General features: G+C 40.4%; 1 protein-coding gene across 2 annotated transcripts in view; it reads left to right on the top strand.

Moving 5' to 3' along the window:
* Positions 1-14,636, top strand: part of Ergic2 (ERGIC and golgi 2) — a 31,964-nt gene extending 17,328 nt beyond the window's left edge. For both annotated transcript variants that reach the window (XM_032905428.1, XM_032905429.1), the window contains exons 9-14: positions 4,066-4,121; positions 5,551-5,649; positions 6,830-6,927; positions 11,562-11,724; positions 12,725-12,807; positions 12,956-14,636. In XM_032905428.1, the coding sequence (XP_032761319.1) occupies positions 4,066-4,121; positions 5,551-5,649; positions 6,830-6,927; positions 11,562-11,724; positions 12,725-12,807; positions 12,956-13,018 (562 nt within the window). In that variant the 3' untranslated portion in view covers positions 13,019-14,636. The remainder of the gene's footprint in view (positions 1-4,065; positions 4,122-5,550; positions 5,650-6,829; positions 6,928-11,561; positions 11,725-12,724; positions 12,808-12,955) is intronic.
* Positions 14,637-15,832: the final 1,196 nt, after the last annotated feature.

Raw genomic sequence — 15,832 nt, 5'->3', positions numbered from 1 at the left:
TTGAGTAATTGTAGAAAAAATCAGAAGAAACTAATGTCTAGAGTGAAGTAATTTAGGTACAAGCTCAGGGAAATTATCACTTACTTCCTGCATATCATCTAGCATAGAAACGATCACAAAAATTTCTTGGTAGATTTCCCCATGGATAAACATCCCCTCCCTAGCGTCCTCCTTCCATGGAGAGCTGATGAGTTCTTCACTATGCAAACTATTGTTAGAATATTTGCTTTGTGTAGAAGATTGGCCTGGAGCTTCAGGACCAAACAGTGAAGAAAGAGAGAAGCCTTTACTCTTCCTCAGTGCTGAAACCTTGCAAGAAAATTCAAGTTATTACTTAATTATAGTTGTATTGAAGCTCTAAAGGCGGTTTATAGCTGATAAGAAAGTTGTGTAATCTGCAAGTCAGCAGAGGCTTCGTGAGGAAACCTGGGAACTGTGTGGGGAGTTGGGAGTATAAAGTGAGGGAAAGCCAGAGGAAACTGCTGCTCATGGTTTAGCTTTCCTTTTTATTTATGTAGAGAGAACATTAGATTTTTATCAGGAAAGACTTTATTATTATGAACAGCTCAAACTTAATTTTTCCTTTGTTGTGCTTCTCTCCTGCAAGTTCAAACTTTGTTGTTTGGCCACTGGTCAGTGCACGTTTACCTGCTTGCAGCATGGTCCTGGGGATGTTGAGACCTTGGCACCATAGAGGGAGCACCTGAGTGGGAGGGCTCATTACAGCTTTACATGTAGGCAGTGCCCTGCTCCAAAAGGGAGCACCCTGTGAGTTTCTGTATTATGGCCTGGACTTCATGTTTCCCTTGAGTAAGGTTCAGAGCTACTCTCCTTCCATTGCTGGGTCCCATCTGACTGGGTCAGATAGTATGTCAGGAAATAGACAGGAAAATTGAAGCATTTTTAACAAGTGTCTGTACTGGAGTGACTGCAGTCAATTTTTAACATTTGTGGTCTTGAAGGTAGGTGCTTGCTTATGCTGCTAATCCATAACATTTCAGTTTGTGTTTCCTAACAAGGGTAATTAAAAAGCCTGGGCTGTGAGAGACTGTTGAAGTCAGATCTCATGCTGTAGTTGGTAGCAAGTTAAGACCATTTGGGGCACACTAGACCTTGACAATGACATTATTACTAATCAGGAGAGGGTGCTCCTTGTGGAGAATTTTTATTGTCAGTGTCTAGTTGCTAAAATTACTAACTGGGTAAAATATAAATAAGAATAGTGTATGTAAGTCTTCCTGGTGATGTCTTAGGTATATTTTTAAATCAGGAGCAGGAAAGGAAAGTTGTTTTCTTAGTAGTATTAAAAGAATGAAAAACAGATTAAACTTGGGAGAGAGCAAAGCCTCATCACAAGTAAGCATATGACAGCTTGGATTCCAGATGCAGCCTCCTACCTTTTTCCATGACCTATTAATAAGAGATAAACAGTGTAATACCTGAGATATACATGGAGTTCAGATTTGCACTTGATAGTCTCAGGGGCAGGGGCAGGGGCAGGGGCAGGGGCAGGGGCAGGGGCAGCCTGGTCTTCATAGTATGTTCCAGGACAGCCAGAGTTACACGGTGAGATCCTGTCTCGTTCCTTATCTTAGGGCTTTACTGCTGTGAGCAGACACCATGACCAAGGCAACTCTTATAAGAACATTTAATTGGGGCTGCCTTACAGGTTCAGAAGCTCAGTCCAGTATCATCAAAGCAAGAGCATGGCAGTGTCCAGGCAGGCATGGTACAGGAGGAGCTGAGGGGTCTACATCTTCATCTGCAGGCCTCTAAGAGAAGGCTGACTTTCAGGCAGTGAGGGTGAGGGTCTTAAGCCTACACCCACAATGACACACCTACTCCAACAAGGTCACATCTCCTAATAGTGCCACTCCCTAGGCCAATCATATAGAAACCATCACAATCCCTTACTTCCAAAAAGATGATGTTTTATCAAAAGGTAGCCACACTTATTTTATAGGACTGCTTTTGCATTACAGTGTCATGTTGAGAATGGAGCAGTAGACTTGAGGCTCCATATGGTCTCAGTGCTTGGTGCTGTTGCCTGGTGCACCACAGGACAGTTGCTTGTGCATGCAACTGTACATAGCTGTGCATGCAGAGCCCTCTAGAGATACAGGCTCTAGGTGTCATATTTTTAAATCATCCCCCAACTTGGCTACAGAGTATTGTGGTGACTATGTCCTGACTGCATGGAGTACAGCATTTGTTGATCCTAGTAGACTAGCCAGGCATTCATCAAAATAGTCCCAAGTCTAGAAACAGAGTGGTCAGGAAATGAGAAGTTTAAAGTAAAATGTCTAGTAAAATTTTTAGGTGAAAGTGAAGTTACAATCAGGTTTCTGCATATTTCACCGGTGAGCCAAGAAAGCTTTTGTTCTTAAGTTACAGTGTGTTTGATTGAAGCAGCTGGAGAAATTGTTGAGAGCAGATTGGCTTTGGGCTGACTATTAACTTCAGTGAGAAAGTGCTCCAACACCTGAGGACAGCGAGTCCGTTGTCCAGTAGCCAGTCAGGAAGGCAGGACACATGGCTCAGTGAGAAAGAGTGCTACCTGCTGCTCTCACAGACGCTCCGAGTTCCTTTCCCTGTACCTACACAGGCAACTCCTCTTAATTTCAGCTCCAGGGTGTCTGACACCCTCTTCCTGGCCTCCACTGGTACTGCACTCACATACATATACCTACATAAGGCACACACATAGAAACATTAAAGGTTAATCAAATACATTCTTTTTTTTTTTTAAAGATTTATTATTGCTTACATGTATGCTTGCAGGCCAGAAGAGGGCACCAGATCTCATTATAGATGGTTGTGAGCCACCATGTGGTCGCTGGGAATTGAACTCAGAACCTCTGAAAGAGCAGACAGTGCTCTTTACCTTTGAGCCATATCTCCGGCCCTCAAATATATTCTTTAAAAAGCAACAGAAGTGTCTGACTGGGCTTCCTGATGTCCTGGTGAACACATAGTTGTTGCCGGTACTGCACGTTGTCGGTAGATTTGAAGAATCTGTAAGTAGTTAAATAGCTGAGGGAAGATTGGTTTTAAAGAAGTGGAGACCTCAGATTCCACAGCCTAAAGTGATGTCTGCCAAAATGTCTCGTCAACTAGCAGTCATTTTGGTTTCTCTTGTGGACTTACTGTTGTCTTTGACTTTCGTTAAAAGTAAAATCCCAGCATTCCAGTTTGGCCTCTGCAAGCTGCTGGCGGCTGTAGTCATAAAGCATTGTTATAGTTTTCATTGTTGTTTCTTGCACAGTGCTTTAAATTTTAAGTTTTGTGAACACTTGATAGAATGTTTCTTAATAAATTTAACCTAAGATTATCAGGGAAAATAGTATTTGTGTAGTAAACTAGTGTTGTGGGAGAGTTGCTTTGGGAACATGTGATGGTAGTGGCTCTGAGTGGCTCCAGCAGCCTTTGGTATCAGTGATGGAAGTAGAAGTTGTCCCAGGAATCAAGGCCTCCGGTGTCACATCTCAGCTCAGACTGTGGACCCCAGTTGTCAGACACCGGGGCAAGTACAAAGGAAGGTTAAACATCAATTTAATTGTTCAGTTTAGGAAATTGTACATTAAGTTGGGAATAAAGACGCGAATAGTATTCTCAAGATGTCTTTAAGGGACCGAATGGGCTCTTGGCTTACAGAATTGTGTTTTCAGAGAGGAAATGTGAAACGTTATTTTAGGCCATTACCAGACACATTTAAGATCATTTTTGAAATTAGGAACACCAACTTTAAATCTCAGTGAGCAATTGCCCTGGAATGTGGGAGCTACAAAATAATCACATTTATTGGGTTTTGTGATTCACTGATAATTGTTTATGAAATGGTGTTCTCATTATGTAACTGTAATATCCTCGGTTTCTTTAATCTTGGCTCATAAATACTTAACATGTTTCCCGTTTGGCTTTTTGCAGCCCTCAGCTCACTGCATTGCTGAGATGGCTTAGCTGCAGGCTAGATGTGCTGCTCTTACTTGGTAATGCAAGCTGCTGAATGTCACAGGGAGGATTGACCTTCTCGTGAGTTACATGTTTGTCTTTTCCTCCTTTTAGGGCAATCCCACATCCTCGAGGGCATGCACATTTGGCAGCACTTGTCAACCATGATTGTGAGCAATTCCAACATTTTGTTTCAGTATAGAAAACATTTTAAGAAAAGTTAATTTTGTCTTTGTGTTTTCATTTGTTTTAGTACAAACATAAGGTGATACTTTAAAAATAAACTGTTGACTGACATGGTGGCACATGCCTGCTGCCTTCTGCCTTTGATCCCAGCCACCCATAAACAGACGCAGGTAGATCTCTGAGTTCCAGGCCAGCCAGGGATCTACAGAGTGAGATTCAGTCTCAAAAATAAGTAAACAAAAACATTAGCTAAAGGGCTGGAGAGATGGCTCAGTGGTTATGAGCGTTGACTGCTCTTCCAGAGGTCCTGAGATCAATTCCCAGTACCCACATGGTGTCTCACAACCATCCGTAATGGGATACAATGCCCTCTTCTGGTGCGTCTGAAGACAGCTACAGTGTACTCATATATATAAAATAAATAAGTCTTTAAAAAAAGTTAGCTAAGTGTGCTGGTACCTGTAATGCCCCAGCACTCAGAAGGCTTAAGCAGGGGGATTGCCATGAATTTGAAGTTAGCCTATGGTATACAGTGAGTATCATGTCAGTGGATGGCAGGATCCAGTCTCAGAAAGTCTCTCCCCCCAAAAAAAGGAAATCTGTTTCAAAATTGATATCCAAAAGGAAAACAAAAACTTGATATCCATCTAGAGGAGAAAAAATTAAATGTATTTTGTTTATTTCTCTGTTATGTCTGTAAGTTCACTGTTTCTCGTTCACTGCAGTTAGTGCCGTGGGTCATTCTGTACATCCTGTAACAGAGGCAGTATTTTAAGTTTGCTTCTGTTTGTAGATCCAGATGCAGACGCAGTTCACACATCCACACAGGGCGACTTTGGTACAATGATTATTGTAAGACTTATACATTTTTAGAGAGTGGTAGGGTGAACAGGTTTTCATGTAGCCTGTGGGCATAGCCTCAGGTGACCTGGAACACCTGATCCTCCTGTGTCTGCCTTCCAGTGCTGGGATTATAAATTCGTACTGCTGTTCCAAGTAATAAGTTTTCTTAAACTTACCTTCAGAGAACAAAATATTATATAAAAATCAGTTGGTCATAGTAATGGTGTGTTTTAAAAATATCTGTGATCACTTTTATTATTTGACCAACATTATCCTAAGTGTTCTGTTGGCATAGTCTTGTTTTTGTACAATGTTTAGAATCAAGAAGGTTGTATATTTTGAGCATAAGGATTAGATGAAACATTGCATAGAAATTAATTTGTATATAAGATTTGAGGCAGCATTCTACTCACTGTACACTTCTCAAATCTATTTTTCTTAACATGTTGTTTTAAGTATTATTAAACTTGCAAATTTTAGATGATTTTGACAGAAGGTGAGAATGTAAAGTCATTGTAGCACATCACTTTTAAGAGTAATATAATTTCTTTGCCTTTTTTTTTTTTTTAGCTTACAACTTTTCTCACAGAATAGATCATTTGTCTTTTGGCGAGCTTGTTCCAGGAATTATTAATCCTTTGGATGGAACTGAAAAGATTGCTGTAGATCGTAAGTATTTAATAACTGCTCTTAGAACTTACATAAAGGAAAGTGCTCTTAAAACCTTAATAATAATATGTTTTTACTTCTCCCAGCACTCTTGTGAGGGTAGTCTCTAAGTGGCAGATAAGTATTTGTAGAAGTGAATGGAATTGGAATGTTAAAAAAGCAAGTCATAAAACAGATTGACGAGGTAAAACGGCATTCCTGCCCTGTTGATACGTTGGTAATGGTATAACTGTCCTTTCCATCCTCACTAGAGGATGAAGTTCTCTTGTCACAGGTTTAAGGCTCTAAAATGGCTAGAACTTTGTAGGAAACTCCCTGCATAGTGTCACCAACACAGGAAACGTAGAGTTCCTCCAGAGCTGCTTTGTTGTACATATAGTCAGGTGTGTGCCGAGACAGGCCAGGAGCCACATGTGTGCTGAGATGGCACAGGAACCACTCGAGCTCATCTGTAAGCCTCCACTCCCACTGAATTCTCCTTAGTCAAGCACTGAGCATTATTTTCTTAGTTTTGTAGCAAGTGGTGCATAGCCTGTTTTTAGGTGACTATTGTTACTTTGAGATAGGGTCTTATCATTTAGATTGGGCTGGCTAGGAAATAACTATATAGCCCAAGCTGGCCTTGAACTCAGAATAATCATCTAGGATCACAGGCTTGTGTTATCATGAGAGTTTGATTTTGGGCATTAACATTTATAACTTGTTTTTAACCCTGGTGATGCTCAGTGACCCTAAAAATGAACCTTTGATTGCATAGCAATCACTGGGTGGTTTTTTTTTTAGTTACCTTTCTGCTCTGGTGTCATGTTCAGAGTGTGACAACTCCAACTTATTGGCATATTTAGGATTGACGTATATGAGGACTGTGGCTACTGTTGGTTTGGGTTTTATTAGTGTTTCTGCTCTGAGAGATGGTATCTTTGCCTTCTTGTATTCTGTGCATGCTTGTCATTGTCTAAGCTAACGCATGTGGGCACACTCAGACCTTTTGTGTCCTATCTGGGACTCTGTTTTATCAATTATGAGCGGATTGTTTTTATCAGCTTTTCTTTTCTTAAAAGTGTGTTCATTTTATACTAAATCAAATGGTAGTATTAAAATTTCAAGTTATATTTAATAGAATAGATAGTACTTTATTGCTACTGAATTGATGAGAAAGCATATTTTGTTTTTGTTATAGACAACCAGATGTTCCAATATTTCATTACAGTTGTGCCAACAAAGCTACACACATACAAGATTTCCGCAGATACCCATCAGTTCTCTGTGACAGAAAGGGTAAGTGGGAGCTAACTGCTCAAATGATGAAGGATTTTATAGTTTCCCAGCTTCAAGATAAGGTTGGAGGTTTAGTAGGTACCCACTCTGTCATAGTTAAGGTTTCCGTTGCTGAAAAGAGACACCATGACCATGGCAACTTTTATAAGGGACAACATTTAATTGGAGCTGGCTTACAGGTTCAGAGGTTCAGTCCATTATCATCATGGCAGGAAGCATGGCAGTGTCCGTGCAGGCATGGTACTGAAGGAACTGAGAGATTTGCATCTTGTTCTGAAGGCAAACAGAAAGCTAGGAGGGTCTCCAAGCCCAGAATGACACACTTCCTCCAATAAGGCCACACCTCCTAATAGTGCCACTCCCTGGGCCAAACATATACAAACCATCACATTTCTACTCCCTGGCTTGTTCAAACACTTGAGTCTGTGGGGACTATATCTAGCCATAGCATAACACAAAATGTATTTGTCCAACTTCAAAAGTCCCATCGTCTACAACAGTCTCAACAGTGTTAAAAGTCTAAAGTTCAAAGTCTCTTGTGAGATTCTTCCAAACACTTCACTTTAATCCCCAATAAAATCAAAATTAAGAAGCAGATCATATACCTCCAGTATCACACAGGATATATGTCATAGTGAGAAAATACAGGACCAAAGCAAGACTGAAAACCAGCTGGGCAAACTCCAAACTCCTTATCTCCATGTCTTATATAAAAGAACTCTTCATATCTCCAAATCCTTCCATCTTTGTTGACTGTAGCAAACTTTTTTCTCTTGGTCCAATTCCACACCATTAGCAGCTTTCCTCAGCAGGTATCCCATGGCTCTGACATCTCTAATATCTTGGGGTATCCAAGGTAACTTCAACTTTATACCTTCTTGTTTCAGTGTCTGGGATCTACACATGATCTTCTTTGAGTCACATCTCTAGCCGTACCCTCTATAGCACTGTAGGCTCTGTTTCACTCCACTCCACTGCTGCTTGGTGATCATCCTATGGTACTGGCATCTCCCAATTTGCCAGAATCTTCTGCTGTAACTAGGCTTCACCAGTGGCCTCTCCTAGGCTTTCTTCATGGTGCTAGGCCTTACCCTCTTTGCATGACCCTTTTAGTCCTGGGCCATCAACTGCAACTGAGACTGCACCTTCACCAATGGCCTTCAATTCTGACAGTGCCAAGCCTCAGCTGCTCTCCATGACCCCATTATGCCTTTAAAAACCAGGACTATCTGGGTGATTCTTAAACATTATCAAGTCCAACTGCAGCACCAGGTACAACCTTGGTTTTCTCTGGAACACAGCTTCTTTGTGCTCTCAGAAAACACTTCAGAAGATTTTACCTCAGTGATGCTGGTCTCTTCTTAAATCACCACAAATTTCTTAGCTCCAGCTAACCAGCATCAGTTGTCCCAGTTGTCTCTTCTATGCTTGACCCTAAAGCCATAGCAAAATGGTCAAAGCTGCCGAGTTCTGCTTCTTTCTGGGACCGGAACTTGACCCCCTTTTTAAATTACATTATCACTGGCTTTCTGTTTTCCAACTCCTTCACTGCCTAAGCTTGGCTTTCCTAGAAGCTGTAGACTGACTTTGAACTCAGAGATCTGCATGCTTATATTCTGAATGCTGGGATTAAAGCTGTAGTTCATCACATGTCGACTTCAGCTTTTCTCTACTTGGAATTTCCTCTGTACCAGACTGGCCTTGAACTCAGAGAACTGCTTTCCTCTGTCTCCTAGGATTAAAGGCATCTACCATGATGCCTGAACCCCAGTTTTTCCTTGACTACTATTCCTCAAGATCCAGTTGAAAAATTTATGTCTTCTACCCTCAAGATCTGGATAACATGTCTTCCCTCCATTTCTGGATTGAAGTTTATTCCAGATTAAAAGTCCAAGTGAAAGCAATAACCAGTTCATAGCAATACCAACAATATATAACTCCCCCAGTTCAACTGCAAACACAGAATCAATAAGCTTAGTTGGCTGGGATCTTGCCTTGAGGTTACCACTCCCTTAATTTATCTTGCTGAACACAGGACTCGCTTCAATTCACTTCCTGATTGCCCTTTATTCTTTGAGCCATGCATCTCTATTCTTCCTTTCTAAGCTTGCCACACTTGATCAGAACATTCTTCTAGAGAGTTAACCAGAGGACAAAGTCTATGCTGGGCTTTTTTGAGACTTTGCCAATGCAGTTAATAGAAATCTCTTTATCTTAGCCTCTGGCAGACTCTTTGGATAAGGGCAAAAAGCAGGCACATTGTTCATGGAAGCATAAGAACAATCGTGAGTTCAAATTACCCTCAGTACCAGGGTCTTCCATATTCCTACTAGGATGGCCCACTGAACCCCACTTAAAGCATTCAATGGATTTCCACATCCAATGTCCTCAAGTCTACGTTCCTTCAAACAAAAACATGCTCAGGCTTATCACAGCAGTCCCCGGTCCCAGTACCACCTTCTGGGTTAGGGTTTTACTGCTGCGAAGAGATACTGACCAAGCAACTCTTACAAAGGACATCCATTTAATTGGGCCTGGCTTAGAGGTTCTGAGGGTCAGTCCTTGATCATCAGGGTAGGAAGCGTGGCAGCATCCAGGCAGGCATGGTGCTGAAAGAGCTTAGAGTTCTACATCTTGTTCCAAGGGCAAGCAGGAGAAGACTGACTTCCAAGCAGCTAGGAAGAGGGTCTCTAATCCCACACCCCCAACACCTATTCCAACAAGGCCACAACTCCTAATAGTGCTACTCCCTGGCCAAACATATTCAAACCATCACACTCTCCATTTAAGAATTTGTGCAAGTTTTGAAATGAATTAACATTTTAAGCAAAGAACATATCAGATCAGAAATGGGTATTAGTATGTGTGTTCTAGAGGGAAAGAAATTTGTCCTAAATGTTAGAAATGTGTTATTACAAATTAAATTATGATGTCAGAAGTTAACTTTATTCATTTCCATTTGTAGTCTCCTGTATTGATGTAGGTAGCTTGTAATCTGCTACAGGTTTTCTGGTTTCTTTGTTGTTAGTCTTCCTCCCTGAATGTGAGTGCTCCCTGCTCTCAGCCTGTCCCCTAGTCAGTGCACCAGGTCTGACTGGAAGTGTGCTCTACAGCTTCAGGATAGATGAATCTTAGCAGTCGCATGGAGATGAAGAGCAGGTTTGAATAGTGTCTGTCTGTTGTGGTTTGTACCTCACAGCAGGTGAATTCTGGGGCATGTGGAAGCTTTCCTCAACTCTTCTTCATGTGATAGTGCTGTGGGTGGTCCTCACTAGGGTGTTTGTGAGAATGAGGTTCTCCTTATTCTTCTGAATTAGATGTTATTTTAGGGGTAGATTAAGTGTATAACGTTCATATCATTCAAGGAGCAAAAACTGTGTGTGTGTGTGTGTGTGTGTGTGTGTGTGTGTGTACATACGTACGTGTGTCCTATATATGTTATACTTCCCAACATTTCCACCAAGGGCAGGAGGTTATTTCTCATCAGCTATAGTGACCAATACCTAAGAAACACAGTATAGGTTTAGCAAGTCTTTGGGGCAAAGCAAACAGGTGTATATGATTATAGAATTGCTGTGGGATGCTGAGTGCCATAGTCTAGAGTGTTCGGCTATGTTTTCACACTGGTGTATGCATTGCTTCTGTTACAGCTATCCCTGTGTTAGAAACCGCTTTCCAAGACACAGTGGGGAAAACAGAAAAATATGTGTGTATGAGGTTTATTGTGTTGTTGTAATGGCGGAAGACTAGAAACAGCTCAGATTGTAAATGGACATATGACTGAGAAAGGAGGACATGTCTGAATGTGAACTTATCTCCAAGACAAATCTGAAAATAGCAGATTCAAAAAGAAAAAATCCATATGTAAGGAGTGTTTGAAAAAGGTGAATAAAGTATTATCATTTATTGAGTTTTACTGTAGGGTGGGCGAGGAGTTGATACTCTCAGTTTTGGAGGCTCAGTTTAATCATTCCCAATCTTCTGTAATGTTATTGGATGCCCTGGTTCCCCAAGGTAGCTTGGATGTATTAGAGGTGGTCACAGAGTTTTCATGCCTTCAACATGATACTGAGCACTTGAGAGTTTCTGAATGAATTAACTGTGGAAACTTGATTGGTGGCTTATATATAAGGTTTTCCATGTTAATAATAGGGATTTTGACCACACTGTATGTATTCCTAATTCTTGCAGTTTAATTTCAACTTAGAAATAAAATAAGGAACTACATGCAAAGAAACAATATACAAGCATGTCACACCGCAAACTTGGTCTTATTCCTTGATTAGTTGTGAGCTCATGAAAACACTGGTGTGTCTACAGTGACCATTTCCACACAGTTAAAAATGGTTCAGTTCTAGGTTCTGTTTTGTGTTCTGTTTTATTTTGTTTGAGGCAGTACCTTGCTCTGAATGCATAGCTCTCCAGCTTTTCCTTCTTAGTGCAGGATTACAAATGTGCCACTAACCCCAGCAAGAACACGAGTAGTTGTCTCTGAAGAGCTGCTGTGTGATATAGGGCAGTTCATCCTATGGAAAGTGGGATGTCCCTTGTGGGACACTGTAGCTTGGTAAGGAAGTATATTTTAGTAGCCATGCCACATGATGAGCATTTTGTTTTTTCTCCCTTCTTCTCAGGAACGCATCATCAACCATGCTGCAGGCAGCCACGGCGTCTCTGGAATATTTATGAAATACGATCTCAGTTCTCTCATGGTGACAGTCACTGAGGAACACATGCCTTTCTGGCAGTTTTTTGTAAGACTCTGTGGTATTATTGGAGGAATCTTTTCAACAACAGGTTAACATTCATTTCTTTGCCTAATTTCCTTTTATTTTGTTTTGTAATTTTGGCTGGGCTTACAGCACTAGCTGTCAGGCTCTGATACCTGACTTCTAATAGAGTTTATTACTTTATGTTGTGAAGATGGTTCACTGATGGAGTATGCATAGAGTGGCCCTCACTTTTTCAAGGCCTACACCAAAAGCAAACAAAAAACATAAAATGAGGCCTCAATTAAAAACAAGAAATTGTCACATTTTCGTGTTTTAATATTTGGAACTTCTTTGAATCTCAAGCTCTAAAATATATCTCATATCCTATAAGTACATCCAGTTCACAGGGATCAGTAATGTAAGGAAGGTTATGTGGGAGGCCATACAGATCCTAATAATCACAGACACAGCTCGAATAAACTCTGGGTTCCACCATCGACTCAGGTAGTTCACCTACATTCTCTGAAATGTAATTCTCTGGTTTGTATGTATATTGTAGAGTTAAATGAGAAAATGTCCAGGAAGTATCACAGATGTATTAAGATTTCTTTCCCTATGTACTATATGAAGTCATGTTGTCCGGTGTCTTGATTAAATCAGCAATGCTTTTGGTTTTTGTTCAAGATTCTGCAACTTTCTGGGAGCTCTGTCTTTAGCCCTTGGTTACTCCAAGCTATGCTCAGAGCCCTGCCTTGTTTCTATTCATTCTCCCAGTACATGTTAGCAGTTTTCCTTACTCAGTTCTTTTGCTTTTTCACTTAATTTCATTTAAATCTGTTATTTACAAAGCTATGGGAGAGAGTCTTGGGTAGGTTATATCAGGTGTGAGTTATGTGTGTAGATTGTGATCTTGATAAAACATTTTGATTTTCAGTGTAACCCTTGAGAGTCCCTCTAGCCTCAGAAGTAGCCACTGACAGCTTGACTTCCTTCCTTCGGTGTCTAATCCTCTTTGGTGCAGCTTTTTATTCTCAATAGCAATTTCAAAAGCAATTTAATTAAAAACTTGAACTTATTTATTGCAGGCATGTTACATGGAATTGGAAAATTTATAGTGGAAATAATTTGCTGTCGTTTCAGACTTGGATCCTACAAGCCCGTCCATTCTGTAAGTGTTACTGCACCTGTTGCTTGTCTTAAGTCGTCTAAATAGAATAAGTCGTCTAAATAGAAAAGATTGCCCCCTATAAAGCCTTGTGATCAGAGACATCATGTAGAGTAGAACTAACACTCTGGTTTTATCTTCTTCCTCTCAGGTCCCCTTTGCGGATGGCCACACAGACAACCACTTACCTCTTTTAGAGAACAACACACATTAGCACCTCGTGGGTGGAGAAAAACTTTTTGCCTGAGACATAAAGCCTTTTCTAATAATAAAATGTTGTGCAATATATTCAAAGAAAAAGAAAATATGAGAACCCGGAAACTTACTTATTTAAAAAAAAAAAAAAAGAAAAAAACAGCCAAGGAAAATAAACAAACTGAAGTCGTCTTGTATATGTTGTGTCTGTTACAAATGTCCTAGAAGAAATTATGCAGCTAACTGGAGAGTCAGCCCAGCCAACAGTGCCAGGTGAAGACAGTGCCTCCGAAGCTCTCCCAGCAAACAGACAATATGGAAGCAGAGCCTAGCGGATGGACGTGAACCCATATTTAAAGAAAAGGGCGTTGATAACTGAAAACATATGTGTGCGTCCTTTTTAAAGATGTCAGAATAAAATGTGTAAAACATGGAAACTAGTCTAGACTTTACAAACTGTAATCAGCTCATGTGGTTAATAAAGGAAGCAGGGACTGACCCTGTGTTACAGCCATATTAATGTTAAGCCATATTGACAAGATGGTGGTGTCCAGTTTGGGGTTCTGGTGAAGGTCACTGCTTTCCTTTGAACTCCAGTCGCTGACTTTCCTGACTGTTGAAGGTTGAGTCTTAGAAGACTAAGGTGAAGTTTCCCAAGGCCAGGTGCACAAGTGCTGTGGTGTGTAACAGGTGTCATTCACAGCTTGTACAAGGGACACCATAGGGAGAAGAAAACAAATGTTTAAAAAGATAAACGTTCACAATTTGTAAAGTGTGAAGGGAAACGCCAAGTGCTGTGTGCTTGTGAGGAGTGGAAAACTGGATAGCTAATTCTGACGGGCGGAGCAGTGTCCTTACAAGATGTTCAGTCTGACACAGCTAAGGCGCAGCTGTAAAACCGGACAGGGCGCTGCCCTCAGGGCTCTGCACAGAAGTGATGAGGCTACAGTGACTTGAAGGAGCCCTGTCTGGTGCTGTTAGTTAGAAACTGCCAGCCTCTTTTCCCTCTGTGACTCTGAAGGGCAGAAGTTAATCACTGGAGGTTAAGTCATTGAACGAGAAGACGGTTTCAGTCCCTGTCAGACACAGGACTACATTGACAGTGGTGGCTTAGCATGTGGCCTGTCACAAATTAGTGTTTCAAGTGAAATGTTTTTAATCTTTAAAAACAGCTCTCTTCAAAGAGGGTATCAATCAGGGAAGGATTTAGCAGTATAGTGCGAAAAATGGCATTTTGTAGAAAATAAGACATTTTGGTTAAAGTATTAAGTAAGAGTCAAGAGGTTAAGTGACTAATACTATTATAATGTTTTAAAAATTTTTAAATGGGTCCAGGAAACTTCAAATTATGAGTCTTCTCTGAGGTTTTTGTTTTGTTTTTCCCCTTAAATTTTATAGTTGATCTAGAAACAGAACATCTCCCCAGAAGAATTTTGAAGTTGGTCACTTGAGACTGAATCTCTACTCGCTAGGGAATTCAGTCAGTTTTCAGGGAAGAAAATACTGATTTAGAGTTATTTTCAGTATTATGTTTTTTAAAAAGATTTAAGATTATTTTAAATTATTTCAATGTTTTCTAAATGCCACATTAAAAATTTTGAGATGTATCTTTTCCATTAAAATTGACTGTACAGGAATTTGTTTAAAGCAAACTTTTCTTTGCCGTTGATAGCCATTTTAAAAGTTAAGACTGATTTTCAAATAGTCAGGGCACATTTCTTGTCAGTAAAAGAATGAAAATGCTGACCATCTGTTGGGTGATGAAGGCGATTTGGCCACTAGGATTTCCTCTTTAGGTCAGAAATCTCACTGACTTGCCTATTCCTCTGCCTGTGGGTCCCTGGAGGCAGAATACCAAGTATCTATTCAATCCAGTCTTCTTCTTAAGAAAGAGAGGGAGGGGGAGGGGGAGGGAGGGAGAGGGAGAGAGATGAGAGAATCAGAGAGAGATAGAGAGAGAGTGTGTGTGTGTGTGTGTGTGTGTGTGTGTGTGTGTGTGTGTTCCAATCCTAACATTTTTAAGTCTGACACCTTGAAATGTTTTTATACTGTTTGTATTTGTATACCTTGGCCTATAAAGATGAGTAAACAGGTGAATAAATTACTGTCAAGTATTCAAACACTTGACTGTCTACCTCCTGAGATAGCCTGTTCAGTCTACCTCCTACAGTAGCCTGGTTCAGTATTAGAATTGCAGATCTACTTGTTCTCAACTTAGATGAATAATGCACACTTTCTCATAATTTCTCATCAGATACACAGAAAAGCTGTCTATTTCATTATCATCAGAATTCATCATCTGAAATGCAATTTACAGTCTTTCAGATCATGTGAGACTAAGATGTATTGTGATTCAAATGCTAGGAAGTAAATTTACCTATAACTCCTTTACTTCAGAATTCTGTTTACACTTGTGGATAGCTTTTGATGGTTTAAGAAATATATCACCCAGACCCTTAAGATCCTTGAAAATTCAGCATGCCATTTAATCTAGAAGCTTCTTGTTAAGCTTTTGAAACCCTTTATAATACTATCAAAATAAGGAGGCTGCTGTGGCATATATCCCTAATCCCAAAACTGTTAAGCAGAGACAGGAGCATCCCTGGGCTGGATGCTCACCGATGCTGAAGATGCTGAATCAATAAGTTTCAGGTTCTGTGAGTCTTTAGATGTGCTTTTCAGGTATGTACAAGGTTGCCTGGATAGCTGTAAGCCTTTTCTTGTGTCAATTTGGAGTCCTCAGTGTTGTCAGCAAATGCTGTGCCTCTGAGAAGCCCTGCCTCCAGCTCTGCTTTTTATTAAAGTACTGTTTCCCTATAGTTGACCCATGTTA

The sequence above is a fragment of the Rattus rattus genome, chromosome 6 (genome assembly GCF_011064425.1).
Source record: "Rattus rattus isolate New Zealand chromosome 6, Rrattus_CSIRO_v1, whole genome shotgun sequence".
Classification (NCBI taxonomy): Eukaryota; Metazoa; Chordata; class Mammalia; order Rodentia; family Muridae; genus Rattus; species Rattus rattus.
Note: the sequence above shows the minus strand (reverse complement) of the source record. Positions and strands in the feature narration are given on the sequence as shown.